At 36.7% G+C, this 23,609-nt stretch overlaps 1 protein-coding gene across 3 annotated transcripts in view; it reads right to left on the bottom strand.

Annotated features, from left to right (window-relative positions):
• col18a1b (collagen type XVIII alpha 1 chain b) overlaps positions 1-23,609 on the bottom strand; it is a 57,241-nt gene that overhangs the window by 2,404 nt on the left and 31,228 nt on the right. Inside the window, exons 13-39 of one of the 3 annotated variants that reach the window (XM_051712497.1) lie at positions 22,096-22,158; positions 21,976-22,020; positions 21,732-21,803; positions 21,230-21,340; positions 21,056-21,124; positions 20,936-20,962; positions 20,706-20,804; positions 20,579-20,614; positions 20,308-20,391; positions 20,158-20,190; positions 19,976-20,011; positions 19,415-19,474; positions 16,331-16,405; positions 16,173-16,208; positions 15,953-16,006; positions 15,751-15,828; positions 15,598-15,663; positions 9,936-9,966; positions 9,745-9,798; positions 9,567-9,601; positions 9,300-9,413; positions 8,861-9,017; positions 7,319-7,383; positions 6,974-7,099; positions 4,917-4,949; positions 3,648-4,037; positions 3,175-3,372 (exon numbers count right to left, since the gene is read on the bottom strand). In XM_051712497.1, the coding sequence (XP_051568457.1) occupies positions 3,175-3,372; positions 3,648-4,037; positions 4,917-4,949; positions 6,974-7,099; positions 7,319-7,383; positions 8,861-9,017; positions 9,300-9,413; positions 9,567-9,601; positions 9,745-9,798; positions 9,936-9,966; positions 15,598-15,663; positions 15,751-15,828; positions 15,953-16,006; positions 16,173-16,208; positions 16,331-16,405; positions 19,415-19,474; positions 19,976-20,011; positions 20,158-20,190; positions 20,308-20,391; positions 20,579-20,614; positions 20,706-20,804; positions 20,936-20,962; positions 21,056-21,124; positions 21,230-21,340; positions 21,732-21,803; positions 21,976-22,020; positions 22,096-22,158 (2,247 nt within the window). The remainder of the gene's footprint in view (positions 1-3,174; positions 3,373-3,647; positions 4,038-4,916; positions 4,950-6,973; positions 7,100-7,318; positions 7,384-8,860; positions 9,018-9,299; positions 9,414-9,566; positions 9,602-9,744; positions 9,799-9,935; positions 9,967-15,597; positions 15,664-15,750; positions 15,829-15,952; positions 16,007-16,172; positions 16,209-16,330; positions 16,406-19,414; positions 19,475-19,975; positions 20,012-20,157; positions 20,191-20,307; positions 20,392-20,578; positions 20,615-20,705; positions 20,805-20,935; positions 20,963-21,055; positions 21,125-21,229; positions 21,341-21,731; positions 21,804-21,975; positions 22,021-22,095; positions 22,159-23,609) is intronic. The other 2 variants (XM_051712498.1, XM_051712499.1) reach the window with 2 other exon arrangements.

The raw sequence follows: 23,609 nt of genomic DNA, 5'->3' as shown, positions 1-23,609 counted from the left end.
TTCACAGATAAAATAATATCCTCACACGTATGCAATGACAAGTCACAGACAAAACTGTACTGTTGTCTGCTGCAGAACTAAGCTGTAATTGGTCAGAATAAGATGGATGAATCTCATTATCTATTTTCAAATCACATTTCAGTTATTTGTGAATCAGCTTTCTAACTGTGAATGTAGAAACAAAAATAATCACATAGTAAAAAGACTATACTAATATATATATATATATATATCACACACACACAAAGGTTCTATTCATTAATATTAGTTAATGCACTAGGTATCATGAACTTACATTCACTTTAAAGCCTTTTAAAAACTTGTTTAATACTAATTTATAAATATATATTGTTAATTGTAAGTTCATGTTGGTTCAAACTAAATAAACTAATGTTAACTTATACAACTGTATTATACAAATGCACTAGTATATGTAGAAATGAACGTTAAAGGGATAGTTCACCTAAAACTGAAAATTCTCTCATTATTTACTCACCCTCATGATATCTCAGGTGTGTTTGACTTTCTTTCTTCTGCAGAACACATTTGAAGAAAAATAGAGAAATATCTCAGCTCAGCAGGTCCTTATAATGCAAGTGAATGGAGATTTCTCTTTTGAAGCTCCAAAAATCACAGACAGTCAGTATAAACATCATCCATACGACTCCAGCGGTTAAATTCATGTCTTCTAAAGTGACACGATCACTTTTGGTGCGAAAAAAAAAATCAGTATTAAGTACTTTTTTAACTCTAAATCATGCTTCCGTTCAGCAGCAGTATGCGTGTGTGGCGTAATCGCATTGTGTAACGCACGTGTGACACACTGTAAATTTTTTTTGTAATTTTAATGGTAAAAGACTGTAAAAATGCTAAAGTAAAAAACGTTAATTGGTTAACGGTAGTTACCTAAAAATATATGCTAAAATTTTTTTCTTTATTTAAAAAGACAACACATGTAGTTTTACGGTAAAATGTTGTAAAAATAAAAAAAAATTGAATGTAAAAAGGATGATTTTCTGTATAATTAACAGTAAAAATTTATATTATGTTTAACAAGAGAGTACATATACTCTTTACAGTAAATTATTGTTAAAATTACAGTAAAAATGGGCCTGGATAGCTCAGCAAGTAAAGACGCTGACTAGGTTGCTAGGGAGGGTAGAGTCACATGGGGTAACCTCCTCGTGGTCGTGATTAGTGGTTCTCGCTCTCAATGGAGCGTGTGGTAAGTTGTGTGTGGATCGTGGAGAGTAGCATGAGCCTCCACATGCTGTGAGTCTCCGCGGTGTCATGCACAACGAGTCACGTGATAAGATGCGCGGATTGACGGTCTCAGAAGCGGAGGCAACTGAGACTTGTCCTCCGCCACCCGGATTGAGGTGAGTAACCGCACCACCACGAGGACATACTAAGTAGTGGGAATTGGGCATTCCAAGAAAAGGGAATAAAAAAAATAAAATAAAAATTACGGTAAAAAACAATAATTGGGCTTTCCCAGAATTCCCTGCATGATCCAGTTCATTTCATTATTTTTTTATGGGAATAGTTATGTTTCTTCTTACTTTTAATATCAATATGTACTTTGGGGTGTTCTGTGTTATATTTAGTTTAGTTAATGTTTGTTGTATTATTTTAATTTCACATGTGTTACCCTGATGGTGTTTAGTGTTTGTGTGAGTGATCCTGAGCACTGTCTCTACATGTTTATTGATCATCGCTCCTGGAAGAGCCCTATTGATGAACTTCATGTCATCATGTGCCCTTCTGTAATTACTACGGTGAGAAACAATATCTTATAAAGGGAAAAGCAGATTTTTACAGTTTCAGAAGGTTAATATATCAAGTTTATTATTTAATAATATAAACAACGGTAATGCACGGTAAAATACAGGCATTAAAATTACATCCCGTAAAGCCTGAAACATGGTTACCATATTTTTTATGGTGAATTTCTGGCAACCACAGCTGCCAGTTTTTTACCGTAAATTTAACAGGATTTTTTTTTACAGTGTGCACCCGTAAGAGCAGCGCTGTTTACAAGTGAGAAGGAGGAACGCTGTACAGAAGCTTGGTTAGTTTTGGTTTAGATCTGTATTTATCTGTTTCTTTACTCACAATGTTGCGTTTGTGTGTTTATCCTGGATGTCTCAACCGAGAGGAGAACGTGAGATTACGTCTGTAACACGCCAACATGAATACGTCACACGAGAGACCGCGTGATCTGCACTCACTCATGAAGTGTACCAGAAGTGTTGGATTATAGTAAAAACTACTTAAATACTGATCTTTTTCACACCAAAAGTGATCGTGTCACTTCAGAAGACATTAATTTAATCGCTGGAGTCGTACGGATGATGTTTATACTGACTGTCTGTGATTTTTGGAGCTTCAAAAGAGAAATCTCCATTCACTTGCATTATAAGGGAATATTCCGGGTTCAATACAAGTTCAATCGGCAGCATTTGTGGCATAATGTTGATTACCACAAAAATTAATTTCGACTCGTTCCTCTTTTTCTTTAAAAAAGCACAAATGTGTGTTCCAGTGAGACACTTACAATGGAAGTCAATGGGGTCAATCTGTAAACATTAAAATACTCACTGTTTCAAAAGTATAGACACAAGACATAAACAATATGTGTGTTAACATGATTTTACTGTGATTAAATCACTTACTAACCACATCTGTGGAAAGTTAGACAATTCATCTTCATTACCATGACGATGTAATGTCAACAAACCCTAAAACGACTGTAAAAATGATGATTTAAACAACTTTACAGCTCAAATAATACATGAGTTTAACATGCTAAAAAGAAGCTTTTTTTGCTTTTTTTTTTTTTTTTTTTTTAAGAAAAGGAGGGATGAGTCAAAATAAATGTTTGGGGTGATCAACATTATGCCACATATGCTGCCGATTGAGCTTAACTTGTGTTGAACCCGGAATATTCATTTAAGGACCTGCTGAGCTGAGATATCTTTCTATTTTTCTTCATTTGTGTTCTGCAGAAGAAAGAAAGTCAAACACATCTGGGATATCATGAGGATGAGTAAATAATGAGAGAATTTTCATTTATGGGTGAACATGTTAACTAATGTGTTAACTAATATTAATATATACAACCTTAATGTTGTAAACAGTTACCAAGATTTTTGTGTGTTGACATAGTCTTACTTTAAGATTTACTATTGGAAGCCGATCTCTGTCATTTTTTCGAACAATACTGTACAGATCCTGTAATCGTGATGATAGGAAAGCCCTGAAAGTTCCTTTAAACCCAATGGCTTGTGCCTGTGAGAAGCACTGGTGGTCTACACCTCTTATACCTCGCATGTCGCCCTGTTGAGGTGAGTTGAGGGCGATCAGGTGCAGCTAAGGTGAGAAAATACATTTGATAAGCGTTATTGGTACCTGAAAAGAAGTAATTGCAAACAATTTAGAACATCTGAAGAGAAATCTCCCGAGAATTCAGCTTGCTAGTGTTAATGAGCCAGCAAATTTGTCACTGTTTAAAGTGCATGTTTGACTAAATTATTTACCATGAATTTACTATTAACCCAAATGAATGCAGGATGCCTGCGATAGATTTGAAATTTAGTGGGTAAGTGATCAGGTGGGTAAGTGATCATAAATGATCAGGTACTGACCGCAGGGCCTGATGTATGTGTGTGGCCTGGAGGCTTAGTCTCTTGAATGGTAGGTCTGTGATATGGTGTACTTGGATATCTCCTGTCAGGATAACCAGACTGATCTGTGTGGCTGCTGTGAAGGGGATGTCTGGGATCAGGATAGCCCTGGTAGATTGGGTCGGTTGATGGAGAGTATCGTGAATCAGAGTGTCTGGAATCAGTTGGAAATAAGTAGCGTGGATCTGTCTGGCCATGGTATCGTGGGTCATGAGATGGTTGGTATCTGGGATCAGGTGGCACAGGGTACTGAGCCTCTGGTTGATGAGGGGCCCATGGGGGAGAGGCTGTAGTGTAGTCCTGAAAGTAGTGAACCACTGGGGGAGGATCCACTGCTGCCACCTGGTAATCCTAAAAACAAACAGGCAAAAAGAATAAAATAAAATAAAGCACAGGACAAATGTACGGAGCCCCTAAGAGGACAGGGCGGGAATTGTTTTTCTGAAATAGTATTGTGTTCCCTCGCAATATGTTTACCATGGTTTTATTACAATAACCATATTTTTACCTTGATATTCATGGTAAAACCATAGTAATAATGCAGAAAAATAACAACTATGGTAATAAAACCATAATGATGTGGCTATTATGGTTTTACTATACAATACCACAGTTTAACTATGGTTTTACTATAGTAACATTGTAGACTGTAACCATAGTTTTTGGCAGAAACCATTTTTTCAATACAGTATGCTGTATTATTTCATTTTCATTAATTTATGTAATTAATTATTTCAGCATTTATACAATTCATGACAGTAATTTCTACATGAGAGGTATACATTTATACAAACATATATACATAATACAATGATCCTATCAACTCATTCTTTCATACTTTTCTTTCAACAGTCTCTTAATTGTTTTACACATTTTTTTTTTTTTTTTTTAGCTTAAACACCACTGTATTTGTAGTAAACCCATAATAACCTCAAAATGTAGATTTGAATTACCATAGTTCATTTTTCTATATTATTACTATTGTGAGGGCATGCAAAACTATTTCAGAAAGAAAATTCCCACCCTGTCCTCTTAGGGGCTCCGTACAAATATGATCACACTTTTGTCTTACTGTGAATTCTGGCTTACATAGTTACTTTTAAGTAGTATTCACATGCATGCTCAATAGAGACAGCAACTGGTGATATTTTTACACGAGTGGTATGCTGGAAAACATTTATTTTCAACTGCGAGGACAAATGGCTAAAATATATTTTGTGTTAAACTCACCAGATCCCTAGGAAATGGGGTATATTCTCCAAGCTGAAAAAAAAAAAAATAATAATAATAATAAAAATCAGGAATATTTCTCAGGAAATGGGGTATATTCACTAAACTGAAATAATAATAATAATAATAATAATAATAATAATAATAATAATAATAATAATAAAAATCAGGAATATTTCTCAGGAAATGGGGTATATTCACTAAACTGAAATAATAATAATAATAATAATAATAATAATAATAATAATAATAAAAATCAGGAATATTTCTCAGGAAATGGGGTATATTCACTAAACTGAAATAATAATAATAATAATAATAATAATAATAATAATAATAATAAAAATCAGGAATATTTCTCAGGAAATGGGGTATATTCACTAAACTGAAATAATAATAATAATAATAATAATAATAATAATAAAAATCAGGAATATTTATCAGGAAATGGGGTATATTCTCTAAACTGAAATAATAATAATAATAATAATAATAATAATAATAATAATAATAATAATATTTCTCAGGAAATGGGGTATATTCTCTAAGCTGAAATAATAATAATAATAACAATAATAATAATAATAATAATAATAATAATAATAAACCAGGAATATTTCTCAGGAAATGGGGTATATTCTCTAAACTTAAATAATAATAATAATAATAATAATAATAATAATAATAATAATAATAATATTTCTCAGGAAATGGGGTATATTCTCTAAACTGAAATAATAATAATAATAATAATAATAATAATAATAATAATAATAATATTTCTCAGGAAATGGGGTATATTCTCTAAGCTGAAATAATAATAATAATAATAATAATAATAATAATAATAATAATAATAATAATATTTCTCAGGAAATGGGGTATATTCTCTAAACTGAAATAATAATAATAATAATAATAATAATAATAATAATATTTCTCAGGAAATGGGGTATATTCTCTAAGCTGAAATAATAATAATAATAATAATAATAATAATAATAAAAACCAGGAATATTTCTCAGGAAATGGGGTATATTCTCTAAGCTGAAATAATAATAATAATAATAATAATAATAAAAAACCAGGAATATTTCTCAGGAAATGGGGTATATTCTCTAAGCTGAAATAATAATAATAATAATAATAATAATAATAATAATAATAATAATAAAAACCAGGAATATTTCTCAGGAAATGGGGTATATTCTCTAAGCTGAAATAATAATAATAATAATAATAAAAAACCAGGAATATTTCTCAGGAAATGGGGTATATTCTCTAAGCTGAAATAATAATAATAATAATAATAATAATAATAATAATAAAAACCAGGAATATTTATCAGGAAATGGGGTATATTCTCTAAGCTGAAATAATAATAATAATAATAATAATAATAATAAAAATAATAATAAAAACCAGGAATATTTATCAGGAAATGGGGTATATTCTCTAAGCTGAAATAATAATAATAATAATAATAATAATAATAAAAACCAGGAATATTTCTCAGGAAATGGGGTATATTCTCTGAGCTGAAATAATAATAATAATAATAATAAAAATCAGGAATATTTCTCAGGATATGGGGTATATTCTCTGAGCTGAAATAATAATAATAATAATAATAATAATAATAATAATAATAATAATAATAATAATAATAATAAAAACCAGGAATATTTATCAGGAAATGGGGTATATTCTCTGAGCTGAAATAATAATAATAATAATAATAATAATAATAATAATAATAATTCTCAGGAAATGGGATATATTCTCTGAGCTGAAATAATAATAATAATTAAATAATTTATGAAAATTACGTGGTGTAGGCGAGGACACACGTTAACAAAGTATGCAAATAAAGTATGTAGTACCAGACCTCCAGTACAGTGGCAGAACTAAAGCTAGAATTTTAGAGTTCAAATGAATTTATTGAGATGAAACTATTAACTGCCTCTATTACATTTGTAATGCTATGGAATGAGGGGACTGTAATATACAAACATGAAGACGATGGAGAAACATAATAAAGACATGTTGAGAATTACCATGATTTGTCTGATGCCATCCTGTACTCTCATATAAAGATCTCCGTTGTCTATTACATAGACCAGCGTGCCTTCTGGTTGCTGCCGAGTAGCAGCAATGGTGCCAAAAGACCTCAAAACAATCACCTAAGGAAATCATAACAGACTAGATTGAGCTACTGTACCATCCCAGTAGATGCTAAGATTAGAGGAATTCATGAAATGTTTTCCTTTTGTGTTCCAAATACGGTTTGGGAGGACATGAGGGTGAGTGAATTGTGACTGAATTTTCATATTTGGGTGAACTATTGCTTTAATATGACCACAGACAGTGAATAGTCATGCTTTTATCAAAGGACTACTCACCCCAGATGACTGTCCAGGGGGTCCGGGAGGACCAGGTGGTCCAGGTGGCCCAGGAAAACTGATGGCTAAAGGATCAAGGTGTTATCATGAATTTAAGCAACTTCACTGATTTTATGCAATTTATGGGACAGGACAGTGAGAAAGCAGACAGGAAAGTGGAGGGAGAGAGATCGGGACATGGCACTGTATCATTGTGAGCATTCACCTTTTGCATTTGCGGGTCAGTTTTGACCCGGTGGAGTTTTAAGCTTATAAAACATTTATAATCCAATTGTTTTCATCAAAACCCATATTGTAGCTCATTGTTAACTTCTTATTTGTTCAAACAGGTGAAAAAAATCGACATTTTTGGCATGTTAACTGATAAATATAAATGTTATTATGTATTATGTCAGTTTTATATATATATATTTTAATTCTTTAACATTTCAAAATATACAGTACATTGACTACAGCTAAACCAGTGTGATACATGTGAAGATATATTTTCTATCAAGGTTCATATAAAATTACATTTGAATATAACATTGCATTAAATGTATTTAAATATTTAAAGTGAGAATTTCTAGTAATTCTCCTATTAACTTCCTATCTATTAAAGTCATTACTGCTGAAAAACTACTCAGAAGTCAAAATCTACGCAACCAAATCACTTCTTTCCAACCAAACAACCTCAAAACAACTATACAACACAACTACACAACATCTGTACTTGTATACAATGTATTCTGTTTAATGCATGAACTGCTGAATGTTAATGTGTGATTATTATCAGATCGGTCTGTAAAGGGCAGCAGAGTAAAATGTGGACTTTTCTTCCTTCAACCATTATTCAGACTTTGTGTGCTTGAGTTTTTACTCTTGCCACACCAAACACACAGTTTTTCCTTTGATGTAGTTTATTTGTTATATCTGTTACATCTGTTTTGTCAGTTCTGTGTGTGCGTGCATGCGTGTGAGACTGTATGTGTATGTGTATGTGTATGTGTGTGTGTGAGTGTGTGTGTGCATGTTTGTAAACAAGATGCATTCCCATTTTGGGAAAGAGGCTAAATGTAAGTATTTTTACGAAAAATAGAATTCATAAATGTGCGCAAATATCTGCATAATATGTATGAAGCCACAGTTGATGTAGGGAACGCAATTGATGCAACAATTTTATAAAAATGGTTATATCTATTAAATAATATCTTCTAAAAATCTAAAAACATTTTTTTTAAATTTTGGTTGTCTTGACAAGACACATAGTTTGGTTCCTTTACAAAAAACGATGTGGTATTTAAAAATTGTTTTAATGTATATTATTGATTCCGTATTTTATGTTGTGTTTGTTTTATGTTGTGTCTTATGAATGGAATCAATAAAAAAAAAAATAAATAAAAAAAAAAATGAGTTTAGAAACTGAAAAAATAAATAAATAAATAAACTATGATTTACTTCTACCAGGTCAAAAATGACCGGAACGCAATAGGAGGATTAAATTATGAGCTGTATAGTATAATTTTCTCAACCTATGAGAGTGACTGTGTGTGGATTACTCACTTTGTGAGGGTCTGTATGAACCTGGCAGTGATGATCCTGATGGTCCAGGTGGACCTGGTGGGCCAGGATTACCTGGACGACCGTCATTACCGATTCCTGGGGCTCCAGGAGGTCCAGGGGGACCTGGAGGTCCACTAATAGACTCTCCTCTTGGACCCTATTGCAAAATTAAAGCCTCAGTCACTATTCACTTTCACTGTGTGGAAAAAAAGATGCAATGAATGTGAATGGTGACTGTGGCTGACATTCTGCCTAACATCTTTTATGTTCCACAGGAAAAAAAAAAAGGGTTTGGAACAACATGAGGGTAAGTAAATCATGACACAATTTTCATTTTTGGTTGAACTATCCCTTTGACAAATAGAAGTCAAATAATTCCACTGTATGCACAAAAAAATAAACAATCGAATAATTTCATGTTTCATGTCTGTGCTCTCACGGGTGGTCCAGGTCTTCCAGGAGGGCCCTGAATTGCACCATAAGGAGAATTGTGATAACCTCCTCCCAGTTCTCCCTTCTCTCCTTTAGGACCTTGTTCCCCTTTTAACTCATTCTAAAACAAACAGGTGTAGTTTATATATAAAGGAATATGGGTACATGCTGTACATTTTACACATTTCACACACACACACACACACACGCACAAACACACACACACACACACACACACACACACATTTTTACTCATATTTTGGAAACATCATACCTTTAATGCATAAATGTCAAAGTTGGCAGTGAGACCTACAGCACACAAAACACTGGCATTCAAATCACGTTTACATTTCACATTTGATATTCAATGCCCTGTTATTTATTATTTATTTATTTATATTTATTGAAGGCTTTATGCGTAACTCTGGCTAGGTTAGGTATATAAATCTTACCTGGCAAGCCAGGGATGCCTGGAGCTCCTCTTTCCCCCTTGTCTCCTTTTATAGCTGAGGTAATAGTATGAAATAAGAGCACCTCTGAGTTATCACAAACAAGTATAACTTTAAATTCACATTTAACTTATATGAATGGGATCACAGTGGATATGATTGGAAAGGGTGACAAATGAGCCTCATAAACTCACCATAGGGAAACCTTGAACTGCTATCATAACCCTGAGGGTACAAAACATTCTGTTAAACACTGGAAGCCAATAAAGTGTATTTATTTGTATTAAAGGGGTCATGACATGAGGAATGACATTTTCCTTGATCTTTTGGCACAAAAGACTTCATTGTAAAATGAAAACATATTGTACGTTTCAGAACTTAAAACTTCCTCCCTGATGCAAAAAAAAAAAAAAAAAGAAAGAAAAAAAAAAGCATTTATAGGAACCAAGTTGTCAAAATGACTCATTTTCTACTTCCCCAACTTTGTGATGTCACACAGTTGAATACATTAACACATGACCGCCTCCATAGCAAGATATCAACACCTACTTTTACATCATTGAGCGTGTTTACATGCACGTTTTACGATTATGCTTAATAAGCCTACAACGCGTGTGGTCATGTAAAGGCAATAAACGGCGTTCTTCTATCGGTTTAAGGTCATAAACGGTGTAAGAATAAAACGATCGACACGGGTAGATTTTTGCACATTACATGATTTTGCGTGGAATGTAAACACCTTAACCGGCTTTCTCACCGGCTCATCCAATCGTCTGTGTTTTTATGTTAATCATTTACTTGTTGACTCGGACTGTTTCATCAATGTTGGCATATGATCGTCAAACACTCTTGGACATTCAAACCTCCATTAACTCTGTACATCGCGACTGGTGATCAACATTTCACCCACTCTAAACTACTTTCGTCTTTATTTGTGGAATTATATAGTCTGCACTGCCGCTCCTGTTTTAAAAAGAAGTGCCATAAGAGACGAGGAAAGCGCGGAGGCTATTTGGCGAGGAAGGTGAGAAATGCATGCTCCATCGGCTCTGACTGGGGCATCTACTCTTCGCTTCAGCGAACATGGCTTTTTCCTGTACACCCTGTTCAGCCTGCGCCAGTATTTCGGCGCTTTCCGAAAAAAGCACACAGACAGTATGGACGATCGGATTATCACTATCTAAAGGAACAGGAGTTCTCAGCACAAACACAAACACAGCCTTCAGGCTCTACCACAGTTAAAGCTGCAGATCAGTAGCAAATAAAACGTTTCTACTGCATGATTTTATTGCATCACATGATATGGACCTTCTGTTTTTAACTGAGACATGGCTTGATCCTGCTGATACCTGCCTTCTTTCTGAACTGTTGCCTAGGAACAACAACACGTTTAATACCCCTAGAACCACTGGTCGGGGTGGGGGTGTAGCCACACTTCTTAAAGACTGTTTTAAATGCAGTGTACTCCCAATGGAAAAATATTCAAGTTTTGAGCTACAACTGCTTAAACTGGATCTGACTCACATAGTGTGTTGTGCTTTGATCTACCGCCCACCCAAATATGACAAGGATTTTATACAAGACTTTTCGGATTTTCCTTCTTTCATTGTTCCCAGCACTGACAATCTCCTGATCATTGGGGACTTCAATATCCATGTGTGTTGTCCGTCTAAACCACTGGCTAGACAGTTCTCTGAACTTATGGACTCTTTTAATTTGTCTCAGTCAGTTTGTGATGCTACTCATAGGCATGGTCACACACTTGACCTGGTTTTATCCATGGGTTTATCCATCAGTGATGTGGTCAAAGAGGACAGTTATCTGTCTGACCATAAACCTGTCTTTTTTAATGTCAAACTTCCTACTTTTACATCTAAGAGTAGACTGGTTGACTGTCAATTTCGATCTGTTACTGAGTCTACAGCTGTATTTTTTGCAGAGGCTTATGCAGCATGTTCAGTTTCTACTATTATTGAGACACCAGAGCCCTCTCTAGGTACAGAGGAGCTGACTGCACTGTTTAATTCTACATGCCTTGACATTATGAATGTTGGTGCCCCACTTAGAAATAAACGTCACAAATCTCAAGCTCAACCATGGGTCAATAACGAGACATGTGCTCTTAGGCAGATCTGTAGGAAAGCCGAACGCCGGTGGAAGAGTGACAAGCTTCAGATTTCTTATGAAAAGTTAAGAGACTCACTTAATAATTATCAGCATGCGGCTAAAGCTGCAAGAACAAAATACTTCTCAGACTTAATAAATAGAAATGCTCACTGCCCAAAAGTCCTGTTTAGCACCATAAACAAGGTGCTAACCCGGCTATCACACCCTTATATTCAACTCCAAATGCCTGTGAAGACTTTTTTAAATTTTTCGTAAATAAAATTGATCTTATCAGATCACACATTACTTCCTCTAATATTGAATTATCGTCTCCCATCTCAAGTTCTTGGATATTTTGATCCTCTCTTCCAACCTTAGCAGACATAATTAAACATATGAAACTGATATCCAGTCCTTTGGATCCTATCCTTCCTCGATTTGTGAAAGACCTGTTTGACATTACAGGCCCTAGTGTTCAGTCCATTGTAAACAGCTATTTGATTAATGGTATTGTCCTGTCCTGTTTTAAACAAGCAGCGGTTCATCCTTTAAGAAAAAAAAAAAAAAAAAACAGGCCTTGACCCCACAGTGCTGGAAAATTTTCGTCCAGTCTCAAAATTACCATTTTTATCAAAAGTGTTACAGAAGGTTGTTTTATCTCAAATCACCCCTTTTTTATCAGAAAATTACATCATAGACATATTCCAGTCTGGATTTAGAGCCGTCATTGGAAACTATTCATCCTCCTCTGTTACTCTGAAATATGGCCTACCTCAAGGCTCTATCCTGGGGTCAATTTTGTTTTCATTATACATACAACCTCTAGGATCTATTTGCCGCTGACTTGCCATTTCTTATCATATTTATGCAGATGACACACAGCTGTACCTACCTCTGAAAATTGGGAATGATCAGTCCCTTAAGTCCCTGATGGTCTGTCTGTAAGAGGTTAAAAGCTGGTTGTCTAGTAATTTTCTCCAGCTAAATAAAAACAAGTCAGAGATTATTATATTTGGGCCTCCGAAATATACTGAGAGGATAGTCAGTATTCTTGCTTCCTTGGCGATAGCTGTGAAAGATAAGGTGAGAAATCTCGGTGTCATAATTGATTCGGCACTTAGCTTTGAGAATCAGATAAATTCTGTTGTTAAAAACAGCTTTTACCAGCTCAGAATGAATTCTAGGCTAAAACCCTTGCTCAGTTTCAAAGATTTAGAGACAGTTGTTCATGCTTTTATTACCTCAAGACTAGACTATTGTAAGTCTCTCTATGCAGGGGTCTGTCAGCAGCAACTGTCCCGTCTGCAACTCGTGCAGAATGCTGCAGCCAGGCTACTGACTGGCACTAAATAAAGGGAGCATATTACTCCTGTGCTATCCTCTCTTCATTGGCTTCCAATACGCTACAGAATTGATTTTAAGATTTTATTACTGGTTTTTAAAGCACTACACAATCTGTCTCCTCAGTATATTAGTGATCTCCTAAGACACCACAAATCTTCTAGGTTACTGAGATCTTCACACCAAAGCAAAAATCTAAGGGGGATCGAGCTTTTTCAGTAGTTGCCCCTAAACTATGGAATAATCTCCCCCTTCATATTCGTTCTGTTGAGGTCTTCAAGTCTCAATTGAAAACTTATCTCTTTCTCTTGCTTTTGAATCTAGGGAATCTTAAACTGGAGTTATATGCACATACACTGTCCTTTTTAACATATAGTCTTTCCTGTTGAATTTATATTGCTTATATGTATGTTATGTGTGGTGATTATTCCATCATTCTTAATCTCTTAACTGTTTCTAGATTCTTGATTGTGAAGCACTTTGTTCAACAAAGTTGTTTTTAGGGGCCTGGGTGGCTCAGTGGTAAAAGACGCTGGCTACCACCCCTGGAGTTCGCTAGTTCGCTAATTCGAATCCCAGGGTGTGCTGAGTGACTCCAGCCAGGGCTCCTAAGCAACCAAATTGGCCCGGTTGCTAGGGAGGGTAGGGTCACATGGGGTGACCTCCTCGTGGTCGCTATAATGTGGTTCGTTCTCGGTGGGGCACGTGGTGAGTTGGGCACAGATGCCGCGGTGGATGGCGTGAAGCCTCCACACATGCTATGTTTCCGTGGCAATGCGCTCAGCAAGCCATGAGATAAGATGAGCGGGTTGATGGTCTCAGATGCAGAGGCAACTGGGATTCATCCTCCGCCACCCGGATTGAGGCAAATCACTACACGACTACGAGGACTTAAAAAGCACACTGGGAATTGGGCATTCCAAATTGGGTGAATTATTTTCTTTTTTTTTAAATGTGCTATATAAAATAAATTGAACTGAATTGAAAAAAATTCTATGTAAACATATACTAGAAGTCGTCTTTGACTGTTGCCATGTGTCTCGCACCATGAGCGTTGCATTTTTAAGGCAGTGTGTCAAGTTATGTCTTTAAAAATGAGACCCCCAATTTGTTCAGCTCTGCTGCACTGCGTCTTGCTGTTTTGAATACAAGAACTCATCCTGGATGTGTTATAGACTATATGCCCTCATCTGTGCTATTTTGTATTTGTTGGTCTATGCTCTAGATGGATGTCTTGCTCAATAAGCAACACGATTTTCAGATGATGTGTCAAGTTAAATCAATTTAAACTTTTAAAAATGTCTCTCCTTCTGCTCAATTCCTCTACACTGCCTCTGACTGAAAGAACTGCATCCTGTGTAAAGAACATTGGCGATTGCTGAAAGCACAGCTTAAAAGTTTCATAGGAAATGTGTCAATGGCTCATCAGAAGACAGACACTGGAATGAATGGAATAGCCAAACATGTTAATTAACAGGAGGTGTCCACAAACTTTTAGCCATACAGCATACCTCCCTTGGCCTCTGTCAAAGCATCCCAACATTAGGATAGAATAGCTGAAGTTTAACAGTTCCTGATTGCAACAGTTCAGCATGTATTGCTTCTGAACCAATCACAATATGATGCAGGCTTTGCAAAGGAACTGTTAGTGAAAGATGGAGCAAAAAAGATGGGGTTAAAAACTATTTTGGACCAGACACCAGTTATTGGCGAGCTGGTGCAAACTTACCAACATCTGTACCGTAATTAACATTACGTTTAATAGCAAAGTTCCACAACACTGCACGTAAGTAACCAATGACCAACAACCATGTAAGCAATTTATGAATTAATGTTTCATCTGTTGATGACAGTTTGATATTCATGGCTTTGAGCGCAGCATTCGCTATCTGGGCTTGTGTAAACAGTTGGATGCATTCTGTAGCAACAGTGTTTCACCTACTTTGTTCTTGTTGTTTTGTGTCAAATGTGCGTTATGTGCGTTATGTGCGTTATGTACGTACACTGAAATAATATTTGTGGTTGTGGAGCTGGTTTATTCTCTTCCAGTCGAGTTTCAAATATATACTGTATGGATGTATTTGAGGGGTTGCACCAGTTACCATGCAGTGTTCACATGTATTCATAGATGATTATTTGCTATGCAAAGATATTAGCGAATCATAACAGTGGGAATTTCTATTGCAGTCTTAAAGGAGAAGCAGCGGCAAACCGAGCGTTTCAGTCTGAGGGCCAGAAACAGGGTGGATAAATTATTTTTGGACCTCAAGGAAAATAATAAAATAACAAAACAAAAAAAGTATGTCGTGACCCCTTTAATATTGCCATGAAATTAAAATATGCATGAATTTCAAAAGATTTGAAATTGCTCTAGCAAACAAAACCGACAGATATTAATTTATCACTCACATTATATCTGTCCACAGAAACTGGGGGTCCAGGAGGACCGGGTGGCCCAGGTGGGCCAGGGGGACCCTAAAACCAGTTTAAATACATTTAGTGTTCTGAACATCGTCTGGTAACAATGAAAAGCAAATGATTGATAAGTTGCTTATTTCTTACCGGGTAGCCATAACCATATCCTCCACCGGAGCCTGAATCACCTTTTTCCCCTTTTTTACCATTCAAGCCAGGTCGACCCTTATTTGAACAAGAACAAGTTTAATTAAATTTAACCTATGTTAAAGCATATGCTACGGGACAATAATGCTACAATTCAATACCAGAAAAGTTAAGGACTCAGGAAGTTTTCAGAGGTACTCACTGGTCTGCCTGGAAGTCCTATTTCACCTTTTAATCCAGCTGGCCCAACAGGTCCCTTATTAATGAAAAACATATATTCTTGGAGCAACTTAATTCAAATACTCTTGTAATACCAATGCAATCATCAATATTTCTCAAAAGGGCATGCTTCACCTTTTGCTATGAAAATGTGTCAATTGGAACATTTTTGTGCAGTATAACAGCAAGACATAAAGACTTACCACAGGTCCCTGTGGTCCTGGAGGTCCTGGATCACCCTAAAAAAAAGGGGTTTAAAGGCACAGTGACTACATACATTGTCTAAGAATGCTATGATACAAATACACAATAATAACCAAACAGAGCTCATCTCTCTAGTTGAAAACCACAGGTTTCTCACCAGCTGTCGAGCCAGTCCAGTGTAAATGGGGTTACCACTTGATTCAGGCATCAATCCAGGCTCACCCTTCTGACCCTAAAGAAAAGAGAAAAATGTTACGTAATGTCAGAGGATGAAAAATGAATTAGATTAGAAAAATAATTTTCCAAACACTGGTGGATATTCATGCATTGTAACAGATTTAGTCGGCTTTGTGTTCATGTGTCTTTTGGTTTGTTGCTTTGTAAATTATGAAGTTTTATCTCTAGATCATGTGTTCATGTTTCCTGTTCCTATGGTGACTGTTTCTAGGTGTATCTCATTAATCAGTGTGGAAAAAAAGGTTTTTGCAGAAAACAAAGCATGCAAAACAAGCCCTACAATCTTAAACTACTTACAAATATCTGAATATTTTCCAAGAAAGGAATAGTGTATACTTGGGGCATTTTTTTCACTTACAATTTTAAATAATTTCATTAGAAATTTTTTTAATGCATGCTCTATACTTGGAAGCACATGTAATTAACCTGTCCTCAGCAAGAGATCAAAATGTTACACTGGCAAACAAAGTGTTTAAAATGCAACAAATTCATAAATATAAATATCAAATGAACGGTTGGGATCTGTAAGATATCAAACAACACATAAAGTACATTTGTAATTATTTTTTCCATATAAAACTGCCTATCATATAGTTTGTCCTCACTTGTCCGATTTTTTTATAATCCTGAATAAGTTAGACAATATCATGGTCAGCTGTAACTCCAAATACACTTTCACACTTCCTGCTCATGGTGGATGCAACAGTAGGACACGTGGTCTGGTAAGTTTTATAGTTTTTCATATTTTAAACAAATAATATTTAAGTCACTGCGGTCACAGCATCAACATATCAACACCGTCATCTCATTATGATCATTTCTGTTAAGAATTGTGGAAGCATTTTAGTTTAGCAGCTTCAACTCAGGAAAAAAACGAAACAGCTCCAGAGTAAAACACATGGTTAAGATGGAAAAATATCCATTTTTGTCAACTCCGTCAACATTTTCAGAATAGTGTGAAAACAGAAAAAGAAAAATTATAGAATGAATTTGATCTCTTCATTCCTTTACTGAACACCATTATTAGATAATTAAAGACTTTACACTCACTGGATGGATCAAATTAAAATATCATGCGTTTCAGTGTATCTGACGGAGATGACACAAATGACAGTAAGATGTAAGTTATGACGTGAATAAATATCAATTCTCAGGAAATAAGTGTTTTTATAAAAACCTGTTCTCTTACATGGTTTGTTAACTGAAACTTTGCCTACAAATACCATTTCAAATTAATTTAGTATTAAAAAATAAAAATGTAATTTCTCAAGAATCAGTGAACTCGATGTTATTGTGTGCAGTATTTTATAATTTAAAAAGTCAAAGGTTTATTATATGTGGTACATTTAAATGTACATGTAGTAGCTTTCTGTACCCCTAAGATCATTTCGTTACCAAATGGCCTTTTGGAGTCTCCAAGTTGTCAATTTTGGAAATACGTATGTCTAGACATGAAAAAAAAAAAGTTTGCAGGAGCCTAATTTTTTTGGTGCTATCACCCTTAAATTTGAAACATAACTTATTTGAGACAATTGCATTTTATTATTGTGGCAAGGAGGAGGGCGGGGCCAGGCCGTGATGATGCACGCCCGGCCCCTAATCAGGCTAATTAAGCCGACGAGAGGGATAAAGATTCCAGAGAGAGAGAGAGCTACAGGCAGCTGCCCTGTATGTGTTTATGTTTGTGTGTTTTTATTTAAGTTTATCATTAAACTTTATTTATATTTTCAAGCCGGTTCTTGCTTCCTCCTTAACCAATCCTAACCTTGTTACATTGGTGCCGAAGCCCGGGAAAGAGGAGGGATGCGCTGTAGTAGAGTCCTCACCACTACCATCCACCCCAAAGGAGCAGCCGCGGCCATCCGCCAGGGGACGGAGGAGCCTGGCCACCTGAAAGCGGAGGAATGACCGCTGACCGTGAGGGGACCGCCTGAAGCAGTCAGGCTGCTGCCAGGGGCAGAGGAGACCCCTACCGGCTGCTAAAACAAGGCGGGGTCGAAGGGAAGATCGCCATCTGCGAGAGGGGAGGAGCTCACTACCGGCCGCCTGGAGTGGGAGAACTGCTGCCAGGGACGGAGGAGACTCCTACTATCCACCAAAACACAGCGGGATGTTCTGTTCGCCAGGGGGCGGAGGACTGCCTCCGATCCATCCGGGGAGGAGTGGCTGTCATCCACTAGAGGGTGGAGGAGTGACCGAGGACCAGGCTATGGCGTATCAGAGAACCGGTGAGTAAGTTTTTTTTTTTCTCTCTCTCCTCTCTCTCTCCCGTTGTTGCTCCGTGTTGGCCTTTCCCTCTCGTTTTTTGTTGTTTTTCCCACCCCTTGTCTCCCTCCCAGGTCCAAGAAGGAAGGGAAGACCTGCCGGCAGGGGGGAAGAGGAAAAGAGGGAGGAGTGTGGCAAGGAGGAGGGCGGGGCTGGGGAGCGGGCCGTGATGATGCACGCCCGGCCCCTAATCAGGCTAATTAAGCTGACGAGAGGGATAAAGGCTGCCGGAGACGGCAGTTCCAACGAGATAGAGCTACAGGCAGCTGCTCTGTTTGTGTTTATGTTTGTGTGTTTTTGTTTAAGTTTATCATTAAACTTTATTTATTTTGTCAAGCCGGTTCTCGCCTCCTCCTTTCCCAATCCTAACCTTGTTACATTATATAAAAATATATATTTTTATTTATATTTTTACATAATAAAAGGTTCTGTGCTCAACACTTCAGTTTCAATATACTTAGGCTTTTCTAACTAATTTAACTTCGGCCATTAAAGCCCTAAGTGTCCTCTTTCAGAAGATACCTAAATTATGCCTTTAGCCCAAAGGGTTCAGAAGTTGCTACCATTTTAGTTAGGGTGTGTCATTTTAATATGGGCTCCAAAAGGTAAATGTCTCAACAGGTTAATTTATTGGTACATACTGTACATACACCTATTCCCTTACACCTACACCTAGTTAGCTTTTCAGTATTAATTTGATTCATGTTCTATAAAGTTGTGACAGAAGAAAAAACATTACCTTGATAGAGTCTCCTGGTGGTCCTTGTGCGCCCCGGTCACCTTTTGGTCCCATTGGCCCCTATATATATATATATATATAAAATCCAAATTGTCATTGTGCATCATTCATAACATCTTTAGCTCCATAGGACTTTGTTTTATAGGTTTATAACAATAAAAGGAGCAACAGATTTAAAGATTTAAAAAGCCACAACAATGTTACTGCTGAGAGACAATCCTATAAGCCATCAGCTGAGGCAAAAAGGGACGTTGTCGCTACTGGCCCAGTGGGGGAAAGTGCCTTGGCTTTCTGCCTGACAGGCTGAACAGCCTTACAAGCTTGTAAGGGTAAAGTTTGGGCCTCGTCAGTCTGTGAAGCTCAAAGCAGGGCACATTTTTCCAGTGGGCTCCAAATAGAAGATTGAAGCATACAAAAATCCCACTGCTTACTAAATTTACATCAGTGTTCAGCAGGAATAGACTACAACTGTGGAGCTCTAAAACAGAAGCTTAGTTTCATGAAGCCTTAACCATGCAACAGCTGTGCTTAATACTGATACTTTACACATTAAAAACTTACAGGGATTCCTGCCTGGCCAGCTATACCAGGTGGACCCTGAAAAAACAAGAACAAAACACAAAGCTGTTCACAATGCACAGAGAATGTTATTTTGTCTGCCTCATGTTAGTGAGTTATGCAATTCGCAAATCATAATTACACAGTCATTAATGATTAATAACATTTTTATTGTTGCATCTCACCTGTGGTCCTGGAATTCCATACACTCCATCCTGCTGAAATTAGATGTCATTTGAATTAACAGGTACTGAGTGCTGAGATGTGAGAAAGCAATATGGTGTGATATAGATACATAAGTCCTCATAGGGTGAAACAATCTTTATAAAACTTACACTGCCATTAATATACATAAGTGGTCCAGGAGGACCAGGTGGTCCTGGTGGCCCTGGAGGCCCTTGTACATGACCAGGCTCACCCTGAAGACAAATACCGATGATTATAAACCTGTTGCACAGGTCCACATAATGGTTTCAATGTTGTAGTTGTTTGAATTCCAAAGCAGATGAGGGTTGAGTGATTTCAGAGATCACTATCCTGCTCTTCCACCACTGTGTCTTTGAGCAATTTCCCCAAGTCTTCAAATTAAAAAAAATTATCACTCACTTTGTCACCTTTCCATCCTCTTTCCCCTTTTAGCCCCTGTAAAATAGTTGAAATTGAGAAGAAATCAATACAAACTACAAGATTACTCTTTAAAGCTGAACTCCCAGCTTGATCAACTATCACTCACTATTCCTCCAGGGAAGCCATCTAACCCTGGAATTCCATCTCGCCCTCTTGCCCCTTCATCGCCTTTCTGCCCTGGAATACCTGGGAAACCAGCTTTACCCTGGGAAGGTTAAAGATGAAAAAAGAGAAGCAAAATATGTTCTCCTGAGAAGATTATATTATATTTTGATAACATTAAGTAGTGTATTTATTATAAACAAATCATTAACAAATTTAGAATCATTAACTCACAGGTAGTCCAGGTAACCCCTGAGGTCCCTTCAGAGAGAAGAAACACAGGGATGAGGTGGTATAAATGCTGTACTGAGATGTCTGGATTAAAATGAGGGTATAACAGCAGTTCACATTTACCTGTGGACCTGGTTGCCCCATGACACCAGGAATGTACTGAAGAGCAACTTCTTTTTCTTCTCCATCAGGCTACACACACACACACACACACACACACATGGTGCTCTTTGTCAACTAATGCATGATGCATCAAAAGCCATAATGGTGCTGAATTTCAAGGATTAACTGATTTACAGTGACTCTGAAGGCAGGTCCAGGGGGTCCAGGAGGTCCTGGGGGACCCTGAGGTCCTCTGGGCCCAGGGAGTACAGCCAGCCCTTCCTGCCTTGACATCCCTGAAGAACCCTGTGCACCATATACATTTTTTCTGAAAATAATTTCTTATAGTACCGACCATTTTTGAGAACAATGTAATCCAGGGTATGTGAGCTGCCCTGGTTCCAACATGATAAAAATGCTCATGCCCATAAAGACATGCAAGCCTCAAGCAATTAGAGATCAGTACATAGATTAAAATAGACCATGAAGAGAGCTAAAGCATATCAATCTGAAATGTTCAATTCTCTTGCACTCTTTGCAGGCAGACATTCATTAGACTATGCAACAAGAAGTTTTCAGTGAGCTTATGACTTTAATAATCACGCATTCATTTATTAGTTGAGTTTTTTTGACAATTTTGACACATCACACTCCATGCAGTTAGCAATGCAGTTCTTATATGCATGATGTGGGATACCTGTGCCCAATCAATCCCCCAGGAAGGCAACCAATTGGAGAAAAAAGAAGTGACAGTGGAGGAAGAACTTTGCTATGGGGAGAAAAGCATAAATGATCTTCCCAATGGAAAAACCCTCTGAGATATGTGATGAAAATGGGATACAGTATGAGAATGTCTGATAGATTTCAAAGTTTTAATGAAATCTACACATCCAGTTCATTAAAAAAGCTAGAAGTAGAGAAATATTGTCAGAATATCTTACCTCTTCCCCTGCATCTCCAGGCAAGCCATGGGTACCACAGTCACCCTAACAGTAAGAGAGGAGGAATTGCTTTTACTTTTAATATCAGGCATATGAGGATACCTCTGTTATGTCCCTTACCTTTTGACCTGGGGGACCTGGGGGGCCAGGAGCACCAGGAATTCCAGGTCGACCTGGGGGACCCTGAGTCATTAAACGCATAGAACAAACAACAATACAGAATTTAATAAAATCAATTGAACTTCATTTTCCATTTGCAGAAAACATTTTATTCAGCAGTGAGGGAAACATCACCAAAATTTCAGGGAAGTGCATAATATCCTACTTGTTCCTATGACAGATAAAATGTCTGTATGCAAGGAAGAACATTTCTCCTAAATCCATCCAACTTGATTATTCACAAAAAATCTTAAAACCATGCACACATAAACAACCACATGCACTCCACCTACAGAATGGCCACAAATATCTACATATGGTGAGACAGAATGCATTATAAAGCACATGTGGAAAGTCATTCATTCCAAAAATCTGAGGCAGTCAGTTTATTTACGTTAATAAACTCCAAGTTTAAGTTAATAGAACTTTCAGATTTAGATTTTGTACCACACAAGCATGTTAATTAACTTGAAATATTGAGCAAACTAACTCAAACACTGCATACTCCTTGTGTACTTATGAACGTGGAATAAACAAGAAAGGAATAAGTGATGTTTTTTTCATTCAGTCTTTTTGAACGAATCTGTTAAGTGAACAAATTGTTCTCATTCACCTCCATATACTGACTGAAATTTCTCATTCACTGATGTCTCTCCCTAACAAAGTCAGTGATGCTTTGGTGGCTTTTCATGCCTATAAAGATTGACTATGACAATAGGATTCGAGTGCAGTCTGTGAGGCAGCGTATCATTGGTTCAACCTGCTGAACGAATACGCCCCTTCACTGAACCAGTAGAGTCGGTTGTTTGAGACATCTCGTTCATGAACGAAATAAATGTCATGGTATACTCGTTCATGAACGAAATTAATGACTCACTCAGTCATCTTGTTCGTGAATGAGGATCTGATGAATGACTAAACGATAGGAGGCATGTTGTTCGTACAGTTCGGCATGTGAGTCAATCGCGTTTAACAAGGAGAGAAAGGGTTGAAATGCACTACGTCATGTTAATGTGCATGCACAAAACGTAATCCGCAACATTTAAAAATGACTGAAAACCATACAGTTAAAATGACATGAATTATGAATGGAAATGCTGTGCTTTGGTGCACAGTGAAAGATATTATTAGCCTTTTCTTGTCTTGGTAAACGTAAAGCCAAGCATTTGACAAAATATAAGAAAATAAGACCTGCCATTTATGGTAAAAACTGTTATTGTGTTTAAACTCACATTTGTCTTCGAACATATGTCGACATGAAAATTCCATTTGTATTGCTTTTAAAGGTGACTTTAGTACGAGCCAATAGCATTCGAGAGCTGGCTTCACTGAACCAGTCGGTCATCAGATACTCATTCATGCATGTCATTCTCGAACGAGTGTACCAGTACATTCAGTTCGTTCACGAACGACATCAGTCATCTCATTCATAAATGAGGATCTGCTGACCAGATGAACGAGAGTAGGCAAGTTGT

The sequence above is a fragment of the Myxocyprinus asiaticus genome, chromosome 12 (assembly GCF_019703515.2).
Source record: "Myxocyprinus asiaticus isolate MX2 ecotype Aquarium Trade chromosome 12, UBuf_Myxa_2, whole genome shotgun sequence".
Lineage (NCBI taxonomy): Eukaryota > Metazoa > Chordata > Actinopteri > Cypriniformes > Catostomidae > Myxocyprinus > Myxocyprinus asiaticus.
Note: the sequence above shows the minus strand (reverse complement) of the source record. Positions and strands in the feature narration are given on the sequence as shown.